A 23,129-nucleotide genomic window follows, 5' to 3' on the forward strand; every position below is an offset into this window, starting at 1 on the left:
ATAACCCAGGGAGGGGGAGCTGGGGATGAGATAAAAAGGAGACAAGGGGAGGAGGTTGTTTTCCCTTTGTGGTAAGACTCAGGGCTTCTGAGTCTTGGGGTCCCTCAGGGAAGATTTTGGGGAGACCAGAGTGAGCCAAGACACTGGAAATTCTTGGCTGGTGGCAGCGAGATCAGATCTAAGCTGGTAATTCAGCTTAGAGGGGTTCATGCAGGCACCCAGATTTCTGAACGCTAAGGTCCAGATTTGGGAATGCTTATGATAGAAGAAAATAGGAAGCGAGGGGGATGAAGAAGGCAGGGGGGAAGGAAGGAAAGAGGGGAACATGGAAAGAGGCTAAGATGCACTGACTGTGAGGAGATGGGAAGGGACAGGGTTGCAACAAACAGCACAAAGAAGAGAATGTTGAGAGTGACAACTTGTAGCAGGCAGTCTGACATCAATGTCCATCAGTCTCTGCTGGGGCTGCTTCTCTGTCTGCTCCTACTGGCTGGGAGTCATCTCTGGTCCTGGGCTTGGTTCTGGAGTTTCATGGAGGATTCAGATGATGGCATTAAACTGGAAACAGAAGCTGACTGGTAGCCAATGGAGGAATTGGAGCACTGATCTGATGCGGTCATAGTGGCATAAATCACAGAAGAGGTAGAGAGTTCTATTCTATCGGCTGGAACGTATGCAGTGTTAGACTGAGTGTTAGCTGCAGTGAATTACAGTGATCCAGTCTGGAGAGGAGAAGTAGATTGAACTATTTGGCTAAGTCTTTGAGTTGGCAGAATGTGTGAAGTTTCTGAGCAAACTGGTGATTCCTATTCAAACTCTATGACAGTTCATACCTCTAGATCACCCATTCGGGTGAAGGTGGGCCCCCTCTCATCCCTAAGGACCCTTTCTGGCTGGAGGTGTTGTTATAGCGCTGGTTTGGAGTGCAACCCACAAAACAGTCTGGGTTCACCCCGCTGTTCTTCACAAGTTAACAGGTGTATAGTCTCTGAGAAGGGGGCTGGGTTCCTAACACCCTCAGAGTCAGAGGACCAGGCTGAGCACCTGGGCTCTAATAAAAAGCAAAGCAGAGTGAAGATAGTTCTTCTGCCTCTCCAGAGAGTTCAGGCATCAGAAAGTCTTCTGCAGCTTCTCTGTGGAGCAGGGGAGTGCTAGTTCTGCTTCCCTCTTAAGTTCAGCCTGCCCTGAGCTTTGATCCTCCCTTTTAAGGAGCCACCCCTTTCCAGGTGCTATAGGTGTCACAGATGTACCAGGTTGGGGTTGAGTGTGCCCAGTGGAGATCATAACCCCTTTCAGTCTGGGGTGGGAATCTCTCCCACTACATAACCCACCCCTCAAGATAGCAGTCAGGATTTCCCAATCCGATCCTGATTTCCCCAACAGACCCCGTCAGAGCTGGCTTAGTCCTCTGGAGCCCCAGGGTGGAGCATACTCAATGAAGAAGGGACTTTGGAGATTCTAGCTGGAAAGCTGAAATAAGTCTCCACTGAGCATCAACAATGAGATTTTTCAGATGCTTCAAACTTTGAAAATTGGGGCAGAAATAGGCATATCCCTGGCACAAATGCTTCCCCATGCAAAATGTCAAGTTCCTGATCAAAAGCAGAGGGGGAGATAGAGCTTCTCACTGAAAAGTTCACGAGAATTACTCTGGGGAAACAGTGTGCTTCCCTAGCCTGTGGATGAGAATGGATGAACCATAAGGCTGAAACTTCACAACAAATAACCAGCTTGAAGCAGAAACCCAGCATGGAAAATTTAAGCCAATATGGTTAAGGTTAGCAAAGTTATAAGCAACAGAAAACAGAGTCTACTGATGGAAGTGTCAGGCTATCAGAACAGCAAGTAAGCACTTCCAGCTTCACTTCAGATATATGTACTCTGCAAAGCAAAACATAGCTTTTGACATTAGCAAATATAAAATTGATCAAAGGCATGATACATCCATTGTACATCATAGTGCACATTGGGTAGTGCTTTCGTAGCTCTTGTAATATAGTATTCAGAAGAAAGAGAAAGATACACCATGATGCAGGAAGAAAAGGTAAAAAGCTGACTGGTGAATTCTAGTCCTGGGTGACATATTCTGTGCTTTCTAACTTGTCAAGAACCATGCTGTGCTATCTTGGGTGCATATTTTTGAAGCACAGCTTTTGTGTGAAGTGAACGTGCTGTGACATTAATTGATTCCCGGAAGGAGTGTATGTACGCCTCCTTTTCATACTGTACTGCTTTGTCCCTTATTAATAAATTAAGCTAAGCTTGGTTATTTGGTCTCTTAAATACATTTAATAGTAAACCACAAGTGTTGCCAAGCAATGGCTAGACCTCTGTGAATATTGTTAGACTGACACAAATGTCCCTGGAGGGGGGAGATAAGTAAGACATTCAAATGGCAGCAGTTCCTTTCTAAGCAACAATGACTTATGGGAGTCCCTCTCTCTGATGCTCCACAAAATCAATTGGTTTTCCCTTCCCTTCAAGACTGAATTCAAAGTCCTCGTACTAATTATTATGGCCCTAAATAAGTTATGATCTAACGTGATCTAACTAGAGAACTCCACATTGCAACTTGCATCAGTGTGACTGAACTGGAAGCTGCAATGATGCAGTGCATCCACACTAGCCATTCTGTCTTGGGTGCACACAATGCACTATGTTCACTTAGAATTCACTCTGTAAATGCTGCAGGGCCTGTAGGTTGTTGCACCTACCCTGCATTTCCTCGTGCTGCTTCCCAGAGAAGGTGCATAATGTCTATGGTTTAGAGTGTTTGTGTGCACTTAGTTTGCTGCAATGTCTGCTTTAAATGGTTGGGTCCTGCACAAGGATCTGCACATGTGTTGTGAGAAGCAACACCCTTCACTTGCAGATGCTATTAGAGAGGGTCAGCAGCTCCTAATGCCACTCCCCGCAACTCCCTACAGATTCTGGTCCTGGTGGCCCACAGTGGATCATGAAAAGCATCAGCAGCTTTGCGTGTTTGTGCTATGGACAGCAAGGAGCTGGATTTGTTTTCCTTTAATTCATTTTTTCAATCATGTTTGCTAGTTTTTTAGACAGAGTCTGCTTCTTTGTTTAAATTTTGTTATTTTTTCAGATGTTTTGTTTGTTTAGTAGCTAAACTCAGTTTCTCTCTATCCTTTTTTCCTATAGGAGCTAGAAATGAGAGTGCTCTGCGCCCAAAGGAAAAATAACCTTGAGGTCCTCCATCCAGCCCAGAGAATATTACCAAAGTTCTTCCCCACCTGCTATAGTTCAGTCCCTTGGAACTGGAAGGATGGGAGCATTCAGTGGGTGATAAAGTACCATGGAAAAGAGGATTTAGTTGGGGTTGGGTAGTGCAGAGGGTAGAGTTCATCCGGGTATCAATTTATTCACTCATTACCCTGCTCTATGTTCTCTTTAGCATATCTCAGGACTGTGGAAATAGCTGCGGCTGCTGTCAACAGGCAGTCATTATGCTTTGTGGGGCATCTGTGTTATGCATATAATTGGGGGTTAGTCAGCACTGCCATGATGTAGCATTTTATGTTTTTGCACAAGAAATTCCCAATGCACCAAACAATTTTTTTTTAAATTGACACGTGTTTGAAGTTCTAATGCTATAATGTTGTACTTTTCATTCATTGTGTCTTTGTAAATCTGAGAGGTAGGTGTTTGAGGCCAATTCTCTTTGGAATATTTTGATTAATACATCCTACATTTTTTAATCAATATGAAATATGAACTAACTCCAGTGAGCGGCTTGGCAGGTGACAGAATCAGCTTCATAGAGTTTAAGACCACAAGAAACCATTAACTCATCTAGTCTGCCCTCCTGCACATCACAGGCCATTACATTTCCCTAAAGTCCCCTGTGTTGAGCCCAGTGGTTATGCATTATCAAAATGCTCATGGAAGGACAGACAGGGGCAATGTGGAACTTCACTGGGAGAAGACTCATTGCACGACTGCAGCTGCTTTGCCAGTGCTTGTGCTAAAACAGTGCATAGGGATGAGGTGGTAGAAAATATGTGATATATTTCCTCTGAGCAGGTTAAACACTAGAAATGATGGGATCTCTTCTGCACTGCTGTACACACATTTGTGTGTGGCTGTGCAGCATTACAGGTATGGTACGGAGTTGTGCTGTTACTGCCAAGGCTAATGGCCTGCAGCAGACAGTCTCAACTGTGCTCCACAGGGACAATCTCACTGGAGATGCTCAGGTTCAGACTCTTGGGCACTGGAGCAAAGTGTTCTCAACTGCTAGAACTCAGCTGTAGAAGGCCTTTTGAGAGGGGATCAGACTGAGCCGTGGCCTGGACGTAGTCAGAGTAAAATGCAAGAACACCTCATCGCTATAAGCCTTACCAGAACAACACCAGAATCAGCATGAGATGGAGATGGCGTAATAAGAGGAAAGATGAAGTATAAGAGAAAAGAAAATTGGGTTGGTGTGACACGGAGCGGCCTTGGCAAAGGTTTCCCTGTTCTTTACAAACAGCTCTCACCACAGGCCTGGCAAACTCAATGCAACAAAGACATCTGATAGGATATTTATTCATCAAATATAACATGTAATGTAGCTACAGAACACTGTGTTGTCTACCCTGGCCACATCCCAGAACATTCAATGGAAAAACATCAAAGACCATGGCAGATGATCAAAACCACTTGGCAGTGAAAAGGAACAACACAGCAGGCAGGGGATCACGAGCTAGTTCTGTAACTGATTGAGATTTCTGGGGAAAGCCTAGTTCATTAGATAAGACGGGTAACTATTAACAAGTGTAAACCCAAGTTCGTGCCTTAGGATTTTGTTTTGTGTTTCAACCAGTTGTTTCCATCACCTTCTCCATCACCTTTTCTCTTTCCTGGATAAATCTTTATTCTGTCTTAAATAAACCTCTTTTTGTTTTTATAATAAGTGTTCACAAGTGCTGTTTGGCTTATAGGAGCAGTGGTTAAGATAACTCTGATAATTGGGGTACACCACATCTTTGGGTGCAGAGATTCTGGTACTTCTGTGAGTAGCCACAGTCAGGGGCTGGATATCACAGGAGAATGAATCAGGATTCAGGATTGGGCTGGCATAAGCCCAGAGGAGAGTGCTTGAGTGAGTGAAAGGCTGCTGATGCCAGGGAGCTGATACCCAACTACTAGTAGTAAGACTCCCTCTAGCTATAGGCAGAGGATAACGAGGTGGCTCCATCCCTGAGAAACATCAGAGTGGAGCAGAGGGAAAAAATCTTTCCCCCCCCTCCACCATCTCTAACTGTGGCAAGTACTTTACACAGAGACACTTGTAAATACACAGAGGAGGCCAAATGTTACTTACTCCAATTTCTGTAGTTTGCAGTTTGGGTGTTTCAGTCCCTCACACAGCAGCTGCACTCTGGCATCGCCCAGTTTATTATCAAAAAGAACTTGTGGCACCTTAGAGACTGAACCCAGTTTATTACCACCCAGGTTGAGCTCTGTCAGGCTCTGGCTGGTGCTGAGAACACCGGCGAGGTCCCTGTAGCTAGCATCTGTGAGATGACAACTCCACAATCTGCAGGAGAGAGAAACACAGAGAAGAGGAAGCACAGTGTGAATGGGGATCATCACATCTGATCTGACAGGCAGCCCCACCCAGCAGCCCCTCTCCCTGGCCAATCCATATATGGATTTAGAGATAAGAAATGAGGGAAGACAAATGAGAAGTTGAGGAGAAAAAAGACCCAAAGTGGGCAGAAGACACAAGAAGGAAAAAAAGGACGCAACTGGGATAAAAAAGGAGAGACACCCCCCAAATGAGGAGTGATGTTGTGGGTAAGCTTTTGGAAGGTGTTAGCTGTATGAACAGTATGGGAGTTTATTCGTTGCCCTTGGCGCTGATTCGAGTCCATTCTGGAGGCAGAGATTCTCTTTGGGAATTTGGTGCTGGGCTCAGATCTCTGGAAGAGGATCCTCTGCTGTATGACCCTCTCAGTACAAAACAGGTGAATAAATGTAAATATGACAAGTTTCACTTAGAGTTTACCCAGACTCCCAATCACCGATTTCTCCTCTGATCTGAAAGGTGCTAGACACCAGCCACCACTTGGCTGAGGGTAACGCTGGTGTCAGAACAGGACCCTGGTGCTAGAAGAAAGAGCAACACTACACACAGACAGTCCTGCTCTGAGGATCCTACAATATAAATAGATCAGACAGGTAAAAGGTAGGGAAAGGAAATATTATTGTTATTTTTCAAATGGAGAATTGAGACCAATAAGAGACTGAATGACTTGCCCAAGTTCACACAGAGAGTCTGAGTTTAGACCCAGCAATTTAATTACACGACCATCCTTTCTCTTGCATAGAGCTGTGCTTAGTCCCTGGTGTTTCTCAGTTTCAGAAGGGCCCTCATATTTTTTTAACCAGTCAGCTATTGATCATTAGAGCCTGAGCAAATTTTGAGGCTTCTCACTGTGAAACCTATTGTGATTTGCTAAAGTGTGTAGGAAAAATTTGATAAGCTCTAACTGCTGACTAGACCAGACCCAAGCAAACATTTGAAGAGCTGTTGGAAGGGAATAGAATAATTCAGAATGGGTTCCCTAGAAGTGAGGGAACTCCAGAGTGTGTGTGAATGAGGGGACAATGCGGCGGGTGATTGGACTGACTCAGATGTTTTTGAAATGTCATGTTCCATTTCCAGTATTTCAGAAATTTGCAATACATTTCAAGAGCAAAATTGTGTTCTATCAAAATTACAAGAACTTTCATTGTTTTCATTATGTACTAGGATGGCTTACAAAAATGGCCACAACTAAAAAAATCCCAATGTTTAATTTTCACCAAAAGTGGCAGAAATCTTCTAAATATGTTTGATAATGTAACTATGTACTGAAAATTGTACTGTTTTTGAAAAGTTTGGGAAAACTAAGACCCAGGTGATATACTGTATGCATTTTCACACACTTCTTTCCTTTGGTTAAAGCAAAAGTCTGTAATTATACAACAATATGAACTTGTACCATGAAATCAAAAAAAAAAAAGTCATCATTTGTAGTCTGGACTAATCTGACAACAGTTTTTCTGTCTGCAATTTTTATGAAGCTATGAAGACAAGGAGACTCCTACCCCCTATTTTTAAAATGTTCTTTGTTATTACTTCTTTAGCTCTATGGCCATCAGTGATAACTGGACCCTCTTCTCAGAATTTGGCCACCCTAGCTATTGAGGAGGGAAACGTAACCCACCAAACACTTGAAAATGCAGCACTCTGGCCAGTACTTACAAATTCATTGCTTGATGCAGCGTTCCAGCAAGCTAATTCCTGTGCTGTTCAGTGATCGTGCAAAGCCAGGCAGTCTCACAGAGCTCTGCTACATTCACTGTCTAACCGATCTGCATTGCTTAACATGCTCCTCACACAACTTAACAACAGCTCACCACCTGGTATCATCTAGTCTCCCACTTCTGGGCAACTTAATTTGCAACTGAATAACTACATCCAATGTCACCTACCTGTTGGCAATAGGCTCACTAATAATCTCAACGCCACACAGCTCCCGGAAAGCAGCCAGAATGTTCCCACTCTGGCTCCTACATGTAGGGTCTGCAACGGAGCTCTCCTTTCTACTCCTTGCCCCAAGCACCGCCTTGCTGCTCCAATTGGCTGGGAATTGCAGCCAATAGGAGCTCCGGGTGTGGGCCTGCGGATGGGCAGCATGGAGAACCACCTGGCCAAGTCTCCTTGTAGGAGATGGAAAGGGCATGTGCCGCTGTTTCCTGGAGCTGCTTGAGGTAAGTGTCACCTGGAACCTGAACCCCTACCTCCTCCCAGGCCCCAACCTCCTGCCCCAGCCCTAATCCCCCTCCCACCCTCCAAAACCCTGAATCTCAGTCCAGTGCACCCTTCTGTACCCCAAATCCTTTATTCCCAGCCCCACCCCAAGGCCCGCATCCTCAGCAGAGCCTCGCCGCCCCTATATCCCAATCCCTTGAAACAGCCCTGTTCCCCCTCCCACATTCCAAATCCCTCAGTCCCAGCCTGGAGCACCCTTGTGCACCCCAAAACTCTCATCCCCAGACTCATCCCAGAGTCTCCACCCACAGCCAGAGCCCTTACCCGCCCACAACCCCTTTCCCCAGCCCGGAGCCCCTCCCACACTCTGAATCCCTCAGCCCCAGCCCGGAGCCTCCTCCTGTACCTGAGAGCCCACACCCCCAGCCTGAGCCATCACTGCCTCTCGTATCCCAACCCCCTGACTCAGCCTGGAGCCCCCTCCTGCACTCTGAACCCCTCATTCCTTCAGCACTGCCCTGGTGTAGCATTTTATGTTTTTGCACAAGAATTCCCAATGCACCAAAAAAAAATTTTTAAATTGACACGTGTGAAGTTCTAATGCTATAATATTGTATTTTTCATTCATTGTGTCTTTGTAAGTCTGAGAGGTGGGTGCAGGGGTGGCTCTAGGTATTTTGCCGCCCCAAACACGGCAGGCAGGCTGTCTTCGGCAGCCCGCCTGTGGGAGGTCCACCAAAGCCACGGGACCAGCGGACCCTCTGCAGGCAAGCCACTGAAGGCAACCTTCCTGCTGCCCTTGCAGTGACCAGCAGAGCACCCCCCGTGGCTTGCCGCCCCAGGCACGCGATTGGCGTGCTAGTACCTGGACCACCCCTGGGTGGGTGTTGGGGTCAGGGCAAGCAGAGATCACTGCATCTCCCCTCAGCTGCTGTTGGGCTGGCATATGAATTTCCATTTGCTGAAAAATGGAAATAATTCTCTTTGGAATATCTTACTTAATATGTCATACATTTTTTAATCAAAATTATGAATTTTTGCAACTCCAGTGAGCGGCTTGGCAAGTGACAGAATCAGCTTCATAGAGTATAAGGCCACAAAAAACCATTAGCTCATCTAATCTGCTCTCCTTCACATCACAGGCTATTATGTTTCCACTGAAGTCCCACTGTGTTGAGCCCTGTTATTCTGAATTATCAAAGTGCTTCTGGAAGGGTGGGAAGGGGCAGTGTGCAACTCCATGGGGAGAAGACTCATTGCAAGACTGCTGCTGCTTTGCCAGTGCTTGTGCTAAAACAGTGCAAAGGGATGTGGTGGTAAAAAACTTGTGATTGAATTTCCTCTGAGCAGGTTAAACACCAGAGGTGATGGGATCCCTTGTGCATGGCTGTGCACATGTTTGTGTGTAGCTGTGCAGTATTACACGTATGGTAGGGAGCTCAGCTGTTGTTGCCAAGGCCAATGGCCTATAGCAGACAGTCTCAACTGTGCTCCACAGGGACAATCCCACTCAAGATGCCCAGGTTCAGACTCTTTGGCATTGGAGTAGAACATGCCGGCATTGTTCTAAAAGGCTAGAACTCAGCTGTAGAAGGCCTTCTGAGAGTGGATCAGACTGACCCCTGGCCTGGCCATGGTCAGAGCAAAATGCAAGAACACCTCTTCACTAAAGCCCTTGCCAGGAACAACAGCAGGGTCAGCATGAGATGGAGATGGTGTAATAATAGGAAAGATAAAGAATAAGAGAAATAAAATTGGGTTGGTGTGACACAAGGAGCCCTTGGCAAAGGATCTCCTGTTCTTTGCAAACAGTTCTCAGCTCAGGTCTGACAAAATCAATACACCAAATACATCTTCTAGGTTATTTATTCATTAAATATAACATGTAACATATCTATAGAATGCTGTGTTGTCCATCCTTGCCACCTCCCAGAACATTCAATAGAAAAGCATCAGAGATCATAACAAATGATCAAAGGCACTTGGAGGTGAAAAGGAACATCACAGCAGGCAGGGGATCACCAGCTAGTTCTGCAACTGACTGAGCTTTGTGGGGAAAACCTGGTTCATTAGATAGGACAGGTAACTATTGATGAGTGTAGATCCAGGTTCATGCTTTAGGATTTTGATTTGTGTTTCAACCAGTTGTTTCCATCACCTTCTCTCTTTCCTGGATAAATCTTTATTCTTTCTTAAATAAACCTACATTTGTTTTTATTATAAATGTTTACAATTTCTGTGTGCCTTACAGGAGCAGTGGTTAAGGTAACTCTGATAAACGGTACGCTACATCTTTGCCCTGGTCTACACTACAAGTTTAGGTTAAATTTAGCAGCGTTAGATGGATTTAAACCTGCACTCGTCCACATGATGAAGCCATTTTTGTCTGCTTAAAGGGCTCTTAAAATCGATTTCTGTACTCCTCCCCGACGAGAGGATTAGTGCTGAAATTGACATTGCCTGGTTGAATTTGGGGTAGTATGGCTGCAATTTGATGGTATTTGCTGCCGAGAGCTATCCCAGAGTGCTCCATTGTGACCACTCTGGACAGCACTCTCAACTCAAATGCACTGGCCAGGTAGATAGGAAAAGCCTCAGGAACTTTTGAATTTCATTTCCTGTTTGGCCAGCATGGCAAGCTGATCAGCTCAGCTGACCGTGCAGAGCTCATCAGCAGAGATGACCATGGAGTCCCAGAATCGCCAAAGAGCTCCAGCATGGACCAAACAGGAGGTACTGGATCTAATCGCTGTATGGGAAGACGAATCCGTGCTATCAGAACTCCGTTCCAAAAGACAATATGCCAAAATATTTGAAAAAATCTCCAAGGGCATGAAGGACAGAGGCTATAACAGGAACCCGCAGCTGTGCCGCATGAAACTTAAGGAGCTCAGGCAAGCCTACCAAAAAAACAAAGAGGCAAATGGCCACTCTGGGTTAGAGCCCCAGACATGCTGCTTCTATGATGAGTTGCATGCAATTCTAGGGGGTGCCCCCACCACTCACCCACCCCTGTGGGTTTAGTTGGGTTTGTGCTGCACATTAACCCAAAAACTGCAGTCCCTCCTTTTAAATGACCAACCCATTTTAAATGGCCAACCCAGCGGGTGCTTGGTAAGGGAAATGAGGGTGCTTCTGTTTGAAACCATTCCCACATGTTATGATGGCTAAAGAAGCCAAATGACTGTGGCTTACCATGGTTGCCTGCAAACCAAATTCTGTTGCCCGGCCCTGTGTGTGGAATCCACGCAGGGGCGAGACAGGCCACGATGGAGACCAAACTAGCAAGGGAAACCCACCTGGGAACTAAGGAGGCTACAGTAGGCACCCAAACCCTCCAGAGGGTGTCTGATTGCTCCTCTTGCTGGAGCACATGCAGCAGGAATGGGACGTCCTGCAGGCCCACCTGAGGGGAAAACTGGGCTGGTAGAATAACCCCTGGCGGAGAGGATCTTGAGGTGGGGTGTGTGTAGCTGGGTGTTCACCGGCTCCTGCCCTGAGGGGCTTAGAACAGCCCAGCAGAGGGCTGTGGCTGGGACAAGCAGCTCCCAGGCTGATTGGGGAAGTAGGCACAGCTGGGAGCCATGCCCCAAACAAACCACAGCCGGCCGTACAAAAAGCCTTTGTGCCAGGAGCACAGACATTCTCTCTCTGCCTTCAGAGAGAGAAGGGCCTGGCTGCTGGGACACTCAGGGTGCCTAGAGTGAGGCAGGGCTGGGGAAAAGTCAGAGGGGCTGGGGAGCTCCAGGCTGGCAACTTCTCAGGCTGCAGGGTCTTGTCCAAGGCCCCATAGAGACACTGGGTTGCAGAGGGAGGAAGCAGGTCCAGACCCAACCTTGCCTATGATGAGTGGCTGACACTGCAGTCTGCCCCAGAGCATGGGGGCTAGTTGGTCACTGGCAGTAGCCTATGACTGAGGTGAGGTAGGGATGGGGGTGGGGGTGGGGGTTCCCCAGGGAGGGGAGACCCAGAGACTGATAGGGTTATGGGTTTCATCTATCGCCCCACCACAGTTAGAAAATCCCATTGTAGCAAAGCCATCACTATGACCTGCACATTTCCCAGAGTCACTACCCTTGATAGCAGTAGTAGTTTGATTGCGTTGGCTACTTGGATCACAGCAGCCCCCACTGTAGATTTGCCCACTGCAACTTGATTCCAGACTGACCGGTTGCTGTTTGGCGTTGCAAGCTTCCAGAGGGCTATCGCCACTTATTTGTAAACTGTGAGGGCTGCTCTCATCTTGGTATTCTTGCACTTTGGAGCAGGGGAAAGCAAGTCACAAAGTTCCACGAAAGTGTCCTTACTCACGCAAAAGTTTTGCAGCCACTGGGAATCATCCCAGACCTGCAACACTATGCAATCCCACCAGTCTGTGCTTGTTTCCCGGGCTCAGAATCGGCGTTCCATAGCATGAGCCTGCCCTGCTGCCACCAGGATGTCCAGATTGCCAGGGCTCATGCTTTGAGAGAAGTCTGTGTCCATGTCCTCATCACTCTTGTCACCGCACTGCCGTTGCCTCCTTGCCTGCTTTTGCACGTTCTGGTTCTGCATATACTGCAGGATAATGTGCAAGTGTTTACAATGCTCATAACAGCCACGGTGATCTGTGCGGGCTCCATGCTTGCCGTGATATTGCGACTGCAGGAGAGCAGGAAAGCAGAGTGGCAGCAGAAGTGATGGTTGGAAGACCAGTTTTGCAAACCTACTGCACTGTCTGCTGCCAGGACACAACAGCCTGTGTCCGTTAGTTGAGCTGAGTGGGCTGCACGATTGCTGTGGTATGGAGAGACAAGAGCAGGAGAGTAGAGTTGCAGTGGAAGTGGCGGATGACGATGGTCATATAGAGGACCTGTGAGACCACCAGGAGAGTGGCAGTGGAAGTGGTGGTTGGGAGACTAGTTTTTCCAGCCTATTCCAGCATCTGCAGCCAGAGCAGGAGAGCAGAGTGGCAGTGGAAGCAGTCCGTCAATGACGACAGTTAGCAGTCCTACTGCACTGTCTGCTGAAAGCAGTATGACATCTGCACGAAAAAAAGGCACGAAACGATTGCCTGCCATTGCTTTCATGGAGGGAGGGGTGACTGATGACATATACCCAAAACCACCCGAGACAATGTTTTTGCCGCATCAGGCATTGGGAGCTCAACCCAGAATTCCAATGGGCGGTGGAGACTGCGGGAACTGTGGGATAGCTATCCACAGTGCAACGCTCTGAAAGTCGACACTAGCCTCAGTACTGTGGATGCACTCCGCCGACTTAACGTGCTTAGTGGAGACACACACAATCGACTGTATAAAATCGCTTCCTAAAAAATCAACTTCTATAAATTCGACCTAATTTCGTAGTGTAGACACACCCTTTGAGTGCAGAGATTCCGGGTACTTCTGTGAGTAGCCAGAGTCAGGGGTTGGATATTACAGGAGAATGAATCAGGGATTCAGTGATTAGGGTGCCCCTCTTGTCGGGCTGGGTCTGGCATAAGCCCAGAGGAGACTGCTTGAATGAATGAAAGGCTGGTGGTATCAGGGAGCTGACACCCAGATACTACTAGTAAGACCCCCATGGGCTGTAGGCAGGGGGTAATGAGGTGACTCTCCATCCCCGAGAAACATCAGAGGAGCAGACAGAAAAAAAACTTTTCCTCCTTTCCACCATCTCTCGCCGTATCAAGCGCTTTACACAGAGGACATCTGTAAATACACAGAGGAGGTCAAATGTTACTTACTTCAGTCTCTCCAGTTTGCAGTTCGGGTGTTTCAGTCCCTCGCACAGCAGCTGCACTCCGGCATCTCCCAGAGAATAATGAGCACCCAGTTCCAGCTCTGTCAGGCTCTGGCTGGTTCTGAACACAGCGGCAAGATCCCCACAGGCAGCGTCTGTGACACCACAGCTCCACATTCTGCAGGAGAAACGCAGAGAAGGGGGATCACAGTGTGAACAGGGCTCATCACAGCTGTTCTGACAGGTGGCCCCACCCACCAACCCCTCTCCCTGACCAATCCACGTGCAGAATGAACTAGAAGGCTTGCTCCCCCGCCTGTCCCAACCCCCACCCTATTTCAATGAGGAATCAGTGCGAGGTTGAACTTCCTGCTTGAGCCCCACCGCTTACACGTGACTCTTGACCAATCAGCACTGTGAAAGGACCAGAACCACCTGGTGACACCTGACATTGCAATACGTCCAGTGCCTAACATATTGAGGTCCTGATCATGGCTGGGGCACTTAAGCAATACAGTAATAAAACTAATTAAATGAAAAATCTTGTTTAATTCAGAGTTAAGGTTGCCCGGTGATAGCTTATGCCCTTCTCACACTTCAGAAAACCAGGAAATACGGAGTGAAGGCAATAGCCATTGGGAATAAGTGCATGTCCTCCAGATGCATTCACTGTTTTAGGTGTAACTGTACTGAATAGTGGAGGAATAAGCTGAAGCAGCTGGGAAGAGCTGTGATTGTGATATGAGCAGATCTAGGGATTAGTCTGAGGAGCATCATAGAGCTGTGACAGTGACATGACAAGATCTGGGTCTGCATCTCCTCGTGTATTTTGAAAAGAAAGAGGAGCATGTGAACCATGAAGTTTCAGCCAGCATCATTCTGGAGAATTCTGGAGGTTGTGTCATAGCAGGGCACTGGGTGCTATGGCTATTGTCAGCAGTGACGTGGAATATAAGAGCAGTCTGTGGATTTAATGATGGATAGGGGAGAGTATAGGTTTAGGTGTTAACCTGTGTGCAGGTCTGAAGAGATTGTAAAGGGTATGAAGTGGTTGTTAAATTTTACAACTGTGGCATTCTCTCAGGGGAATAGGCTCAGTGTGTGAGTGCAGGACAAGGGCAGGTAGCACCTGTCCATCACAATGAAAAGGCAAAGTGCAAGTGTGCGTGTTATGGGCATTCTGAGACATCACTCAGAGAGGGCAGAGTTAAAGTTCTGTGAGCATTTACCTTAATTTATTTTTTTTCCCAGATATTTACAGCTCATTCTCAGATTTGTAGCCAGGGCAAGTTTCACACCAAAAAGTTGAAGGCTCAGAGGGGTAGTAAGTGGCCCATTAATCTCAATGAGGTGTTCTCAGCTGAAAGAGAATATCTCATGGAGATCAAGACAGCCTGAAAAAATAGATCTGAGACATGTGAACTGCTCCATTCTTTTCTGTGGGTGTTCTCTTCCCCCTTAGTGCTGGAGAGTTTCTGATGTGTGTCAAACGTACTTGTCTCAAGAGTGTTTTCTTGGTGCATACTCTGAGCATGCCTGTTCTAAGTTAGAGGGCAGGGCTTCCTGAGATCCTGGCTCACATGCGGGATAAGGAAACAGGTTCAGGTACCCCCAACAGGCAAGTCTCCTGGCACCCACCTCATTTGGGGGGGGAGGGGGACAGATGAAGGTCAGACTCCCATAGATGGACGGGGGCTCCCAGAGCCAGGCACACACGGGGAGGCAAGGACAGGGAGTGGGGCTCAGACACCGCCAAAGGGGAAGTGATTTCCAGATTACATGGAGGGGTTAGGGAGAGGTGCTCAGATACCCCAGAAAGGCAAGTCCCATCCAGAACCTTGCTCATATGAGGGGGCAGTGATGTGGCCTCACACTTACACAGGAGCATGGAGAAGAGTTCAGACGCCATCAGGGGAACAAGGGACTCCCAGTCACATAAGGAATAGGGAGAAGGGCTCAGACCCCCTGGAAAAGCAATCCCCACCCTGAAGCTGGCTCACGTGAGGGGAGCAGGGAAGGGGGAGGTCACACCCCTGTACATGGATTGGGGGAAACCCAGATCATGGCACACACAAACCATTCTCCCTCTGTGCCCCTAGACCCCTATTACCTGAGCCTTAGCCTTCTTCCGACCTACTCTTTTACCCCAATCACCTCCTCTCCCAATGAGAATTTGCTTGTGTGGCTTTTTTCACACAATAGTTTCAGCACCTTCTGCTATACTCAGATTCTGTTTCCCCCCAAATTAAAAGTCCCCCTCTAACAGAGGCACATTTCAGCAATATGCCTGCTTCTTTTACCTCAGATTTCTGCCCCAGATTGGATTTGAATTGACAGTGCCAGAGGTGATACTCTGCTGCAATTACCATAACACATCCACAGAGCCACCCAGATCCTGAGATAGCTGACTTTCCAGATAGTAGCCTCTGTCTCTGCACATGCTCAGTTTAATCCATTAGGAACATAAATAGGTGTGCAAGACTTCTAAAGTGCCTAACTGGAGATGCAAATTCTTTCTCCAAAAATGTTTTAATTTGATTTCCTCCAAAGTGCTTGTGGGTACCAGGCCCTCTGTTGGGAAACCCTTGACGATTTGAGAGCCTGTTGTGATGAGCTGAGCCCTGGATTGACCTTTATCTATGAGCATAAATAGGTTTCCAGAATTTGTCAACTTTTAGAAAAGCTTGGGGGGGTGTTGTATTGCAGGAACCCCAAGTTTTGGTCACAAACAGAACCCCTTGCACCCATGAGGCACACCAAATTCAAGGCAATCTGAGTAACTGTAGATTTTAGACCTCTCAGGCATCGAGTTTAAACAGGGAGCTGATCTGAACATTAACTATATCAGAGCTGTCACTTTACAGTATAAAAAATACAACAAACCTAAACAAAACGTGGAATTTATTCGGCTAGCACCTGAGGTCCAATGTTGACACAGGGAAGAATAAATTGGCAATAGTGCACTTGGTGACAAGAGAAGCTCATTGGAGACATTTTTGGTTGAAACACTGGAACCCAAACAAGACATCTTCCCTCCCCCATCATACACACACACACGTAACAGTAGCTGATGAGCATCATTTGGACCATGGAACTGCTGGGCCACAAATCGTGATTGAAGGAGAAGCATATGGAGGTTCTGCTGACCTGTATCTGGTGGTGAACAGTGAGATGCAGGGAGCCCATTAACTGGCAAAGTGGGCCTAAAATTGTGGAAGAGTTTCTGTACAAGCACCAAATTTGGTAGCTCGATGGCCAGAGTGTTTAGCTTCCAGTCAAAGTTGATGAAACAAGATCCTCTCATGCAAACATTTTATAAAGTAAGCTAAAAAAATCCCCCTTTGCACAAACTTAAATCTTTGTTTTTAGTCTTGACCTCTGTCAGGGTAACCCCCACCCCAAACTCTAGGGTACAGATTGGGGACCCACATGAAAGACCCTCTATGCTTATATTCTACCAGCTTATGTTAAAACTTCTCCAAGGCAAATTCCCCCCTTGTCCTTGGACTGGTATTGCTGCCAACACCAAGTGATTTACATAAAAATTCAAGGAAGGATCACTTGGAATCCCTAACCCACTAATATATCCCCCAAGGCTCCTCTACCCCCATTTCTGGCGGGGAGGAGGGGCTTGAGAATAAAATACCAACCAGTTGTTTCAGCAATGTGAGCACAACCAGACCCTTTGTCTTCTGGCTTTTTGTCGCCCCAAGCAATAAATAATTAAATAAATAAATACATAAATAAATAAAAACCTGCAGGGTGGCTGGAGTGGCGAAGCACCAAAAAAACCACCACCAACAACAACAACCTGTGGGGTGGCCTGAGCCAGGGTGCAAACTTTCAGCTAGCAGGACTCCCTAGTTGCAGACATGGGCAGTGGCGTGCGCCTCCGACTAGCGGGGGCGGGGGGGAGATAGTAGGGGGGAGAGGAAAAAGAGGGGTGGCCAGGGCTTTCTTCAGCCAGGGCACTCACCACTCGGCCCCTCCTGCCGCACTGCCTCCCAGGAGGGCTCCGTGCCACTCCGGTCGGCAGGGAAGGAAGGACACGGGCTGCCGGGCATGCTGCACACTTGGCACCAGCTGGGGCAGACAGAGCGTACAGCCAGCTCCCAGCAGGGCGCTCCCCTCCTCCGCGCCGCTGCCCCCTACAGGGTGGCCAGAGCAGCAAACAAGAGAAAAAAGAAAGGAAAAAAATGGTGACTGTGCCACCCTAGGCTTGGACGGAATGCCGCCCCTTAGAATCTGCTGTCCCAAGCACGAGCTTGCTTGGCTGGTGCCTGGAGCTGGCACCAATATGGTTCTTAAAAGAAAAATGTTTTTTTATAAAAAAAAGGTAAAAGAATCACATCTGCAAAATCAGGATGGAAGGTAACTTTTACAGGGTAATAAAAAGATTTAAAACACAGAGGATTCCCCTCTGGAGTCAGCTTCACCGTTACAAAAACAGGAATGAAACTACCTCTCTACCATAGGGAAATTCACAAGCCAAAACAAGAGCTAACCAAACACATTTTCTTGCCCTACTCACAGTTCCTGTGGTTTTAGATGGATTATTCCAGGTATGTTTTTAGGAGACAGTGTACTTGCTGGCATTTCCCTCCGTCCGGAGGGAGAACAACCCACAGAACAACAAAACAAATCCTTCCCCCCAGATTTGAAAGCATCTTCTTTCCTCATTGTCCTTCGGGTCAAGTGCCAACTAGGTCATTTGAACTGCTTAACCCTTTACACGTAAGGCAATCCGGTACAGCTGCCAAGGAGGGATTTTATGCTATAGAATGGACTGGCATACATAAAGGTTGCTACCCTTCCTCCTATATTCATGACATGCCTCCCAAATCACAGACGATGCTGGAAAGCCTGTTTCACACTGGCTCTGATTTCTTCCTGGAGCTCTAGGAGAAAACAGAATTAATAAGACACAAACACCTTTAATTTTACTACCAATTACATGAAGATTAGACAGTATTGTCCACATTTCAAGGGCTAAAATGACTTAGAATACAGGGACATTTTTACCCAGCTGATTCTGGGCAACTTTCATGGGAGAGTGCATCAGTCACTTTGTTAGAAGCTCCTGAAATGTGATGAATTTCAAAATCAAAACCTTGGAGAGCTAAACTCCACTGAAGAAGTTTCTTGTTATTCTCCACGGTTGGTCTACAGGTGGAAATGCTGTCCTCAAACATATAGGCGTATCTTCTCCAGAGCGTACACAATGGCGTAACATTCCTTCTAGCAATCTGATTAGGAAACTACTGAATAACTACATCCAGCTTCACCAGTCCATTGCAATATCCAGCTGGGTTTAGGTCTAGACATAAAACAGAGATGGCTCTGATGAGGTCGAGAGTGCTTCATTTCCAGCTCTCACATCTTTGGTCCTACGCTTTGTGAATGGCAGTGTCCCAGAGAAGCATACCAATCTGGAGTTAGAGCCGTATTATTAATTATTATTATTATTGTTGTTTGTATTACAGTAATAGAACTCATATTTATCCTCATTGCTCTGTTCCTCCATTGGAGCACAGCACTGTATAACTGACAACTTTAGGAATCTGGTTTGGAGTCTGGCGTCAGTGATGCGCTGGTTAGTAGCTTCCCAGTTGATGAGTGATTTTTCTGCAGAATCTGTCATAATAAGAATTACTCCTTCTAAGTGCTTGTTGTCACTACACCCTGAGTAAATCAGTTGTTTCTTCTCTTGCCTGAAGCACTTCTTATTCACATCTCTCAGTCTGCTCTCACCAATGCCCAGGATTTCATGTCTATAGTTGTCCATAACTCTCAAGATCTGTAAGATCGTTGATGTATGAAATATTGTTCTCACATACCATTAACCAGCCCTGAAGTGTCTGCTTGCTTTCAGCATCCAACTTTTCAGGGCCTTGGCTTCCAGAGACTGGCTTTCATTAGACGCCTCCTTGAAGTACAAAGGGACAGCAGTGTTCATTTTTACCGGACAGCAGTGTTCATTTTTACCTGAATGGTAGCCTGGTTCTGTTTCTATAACCAGTGAGGTGTTTTTACAAGACTACGTGTTTAGCCTTGCACTCAACCCTCCCCGCTTTATCCGGGCTTGGGACTGACACACACAGGCACAAGATGCAGCAATGCAGAAGTATATTAGTAACACAAATACCAGTATAGCATAGGTAGACAGCAAATGCCAGGAAGACCGAGACTTAGCTAATAGTATTGCATTACTAAGCAAGAGCCCTGAAAATTTACAAAGTCAGACAACTGGGGGAAAATAGCAGGCTAAGCAGAGTTAATTATGCTAAAGAAAACATCCTTGAACCCCAGATGTCATACAGCAACAGCACATTAGAATGCAAAATTAAAAGACAAATTGTTCTACTTTCTTATCTCAGAAGCATCATATTGACCATCAGATACCTCCAGAAGAAAGTGACATCAAGTATAGGAAAGTATCGGAGGGGTAGCCCTGTTAGCCTCTATCCACAAAAACCATGAGGAGTCCTGATGGCACCCAGAAGACTAACATATTTATTTTGGCATAAGTTTTTGTGGTAAAAAATCCACTTCTTCAGATGCATGGAGTGAAATTTATATATACAGGCATAAATATATTGGCACATAAAGAGAAGGGAATTATCTTACAAGTGGAGAACCAGTGCTGACAAGGCCAATTCAGTCAATGTGGATGAGGTCCACTCACAATAATTGTGAGGAGGTGTCAGTAGCAAGAGAGGGAAAATTGCTTTTGTAGTGAGCCAGCCACTTCCAGTCCCTATTGAAGCCCAATTTAATGGTGTTAAGTTTGCAAATGAATTGTAGCTCTGCAGTTTTTCTTTGAAGTCTGTTTTTGAAGTATTTTTGTTGAAGGGATGGCTACTTTTAAATCTGTTATTGAATGTTTAAGAAGATTGAAGTGTTTTTCTACTGTCTTTTGTATGTTACCATTCCTGATGTCTGATTTGTGTCCAGTTATTTTTTTACATAGAGACTGTCTGGTTTGGGCAACGTGCATGGCAGAGGGGCATTGCTGGCACATGATGGCATATATCACATTAGTAGATGTGTAGGTGAATGAGCCCCTGATGGTGTGGCTGATGTGGTTGGGTCCTATGATGGTGTCAGTAGAGTAGATATGGGGACAGAGTAGGCAATGATGTTCATTACAGAGATTGGTTCCTGGGTTAGTGTTTCTGTGGTGTCGTGTGCAGTTGCTGGTGATTATCTCCTTCAGGTTGGGGGGCTGTGGGTAAACAAGGACTGGCCTGTCTCCCAAGGTCTATGAGAGTGAGGGACTGTTTTCCAAGATAAGTTGTAGATTTTAGATGATGCGCTGGAGAAGTTTTAGCTGGGGGCTGCAGGTGATGGCCAGTGGTGTTCTGTTATTTTCCTTGTTGAGCCTGTCCTGTAGTAGGTGACTTCTGGGTATCCGTCTTGCTCTGTCAGTCTGTTTCCTCACTTCCCCAGGTGAGTATTGTAGTTGTAGAAATGCTTGATAAAGATCTTGTAGGTATTTCTCACTGTCTGAGGGTTTGGAGCAAATGCAGTTGTATAGGAATAGTATAGGAAAGGCATTTACTGAACTCAGCAATGTATAGAAACCAAAGATATTCAGCACCAAAACAAAAGCAAAAATCTTCAATTCAAACATAATCTCGGTGTTAACATAAGACTGCGAGAGCTGGAGAGCTACAAAGCTTTATTCAGAAAATTAGATGCCTTTGAAAATAAGTGCCTACAAAAAATTCTTGGCATTGGTTGGAAAGACATCATCATCAACAAAAGATCCGAGAAATCACCAATCAGCCAGTCATTTCCAACACAATCTGAGGGCACAGTGACCATATTTGGGGCATGTACTCCAGGGGCCAACACAGACTCCCACATTAAGTCATCAAATGGAAATCAAATTCTGTGAGAAAACAAGGGTGCCCAAGGGAAACCTTAAGCAGAAGCTTTAGCAGGGAGGGCAGAATAGTCCACTCAACATCTTAGAGCAAATGGAAGCAGCAGCAAATGACAGAGAGGAATAGAATAGACTGGTTTACACCCTGTATTCCAACTTCGGCACAGGAATGATATAATAACATAATGTAGTAACTTCAGCGGTGCCTGGGGCTCACTCAAGAACAGAGCCTCATTGTGCTAGGAGCTGTAGAGAGTAGTAGCTAGTCCTTCCCCTGAAGAGTTTATGATGTAATTAGACAAGACAGACAAAAGGGAGGGGACAGGGATGGAACACACAAGCAGAATGAACACTGCAATGGTGACCTATTGTTTGTTATTTTGCCCTGGGGGATGGTTGGTGAGTCTTTGCATTTGGGTTTTCCTTAATTCTTTGGATGGGAGTTGCTAGCAGGGCCGGCTCCAGGCACCAGCATTCCAAGCAGGTACTTGGGGCGGCAATCTGCAAGGGGCTGCAGTCCCTGTGTTTTTGCCCCCAAGCAGCGCACCGAATTACTGCCGCAGAGGGCAGGGGCAGTCCATGTGCCATTAGGGTGGCACTCGTGTTTCCATGGTGGTGGCAATTCAGTGGCAGCTTCTATATTTAGCTGTCCGTGGCGGCGCAGCTTCTGTCTTCCGGCTGAATTGCTGAATTGCCGCTGCTGTGGAAATGCACGTGCCGCCCTAACGGCACATGGACTGCTCCCACCGTCTGCGGCAGCAATTTGGCGCGCTGCTTGTGGCAACGAAAACAGTAGAGCTGTTACATTTCCCCTAAATTCCCCTGTGTTGAGCCCAGTGATTTTAAGTTATCAAAATGCTCGTGGAAGGACGGGCAGGGGCAGTGTGGAACATCACTGGGAGAAGACTCATTGCATGACTGCAGCTGCTTTGCCAATGCTTGTGCTAAAACAGTGCAGAGGGATGTGGTGGTGGAAAATATGTGATTGTATTTCCTCTGTGCAGGTTAAACACCAGAGGTGATGGAATCCCTTGTGCACTGCTGTACGCACATTTGTGTGCAGCTGTGCAGTGTTACAGGTATGGTACGGAGTTGTGCTGTTGGTGCCAAGGCCAATGGCCTATAGCAGATAGTCTCAACTGTGCTCCACAGGGACAATACCACTGGGGATGACCAGATTCAGACTCCAGGGCATTGGAGCAGAGTGTTCTCAACAGCTAGAACTCAGCTGTAGAAGGCCTTCTGAGAGGGGATCAGACTGAGCCCTGGCCTGGCCATGGTCAGAGCAAAATGCAAGATCACTTCTTCGCTAAAGCCCTTGTCAGAAACAATAAGAGGGTTAGCATGAGTTGGAGACTGTGTAATAAGAGAAAAGAAATTTGGGTTGGTGTGACACAGAGCACCCTTGGCAAAGAGTCCCCTGTTCTTTGCAAACAGATCTCACTTCAGACCAGACAAACTTACTACAAAAAACACATCTTACAGGATATTTATTCGTCAAGTATAACATGTAATGTATCTACAGAAAGTGTGTTGTCTACCCTTGCCACATCCCAGAACATTCAATGGAAAACAATCAGAGACCATGGCAATTGATCAAAACCACTAGGAGGTGAAAAGGAACATCACAGCAGGCAGAGGATCACCCTGGCTGTCATTATAACAAATGATAGTTTTCAGTATAAGAGAGTGTAGGCAAAGGCACTCCAAATTTACTAAAGAAAGCCTTGAGGAGTTCAGGAAGCCGTCCTGAAT

At 46.5% G+C, this 23,129-nt stretch overlaps 1 protein-coding gene across 3 annotated transcripts in view; it reads right to left on the bottom strand.

Annotated features, from left to right (window-relative positions):
* Nucleotides 1-23,129, bottom strand: part of LOC116836373 (NACHT, LRR and PYD domains-containing protein 12-like) — a 596,145-nt gene that overhangs the window by 64,681 nt on the left and 508,335 nt on the right. For all 3 annotated transcript variants that reach the window (XM_075065030.1, XM_075065031.1, XM_032799937.1), the window contains 2 exons: nt 13,491-13,664; nt 5,324-5,539 (listed from right to left, as the gene is read on the bottom strand). In XM_075065030.1, the coding sequence (XP_074921131.1) occupies nt 5,324-5,539; nt 13,491-13,664 (390 nt within the window). The remainder of the gene's footprint in view (nt 1-5,323; nt 5,540-13,490; nt 13,665-23,129) is intronic.

Source organism: Chelonoidis abingdonii, chromosome 4 (genome assembly GCF_003597395.2).
Source record: "Chelonoidis abingdonii isolate Lonesome George chromosome 4, CheloAbing_2.0, whole genome shotgun sequence".
In the NCBI taxonomy this organism is placed as follows: domain Eukaryota; kingdom Metazoa; phylum Chordata; order Testudines; family Testudinidae; genus Chelonoidis; species Chelonoidis abingdonii.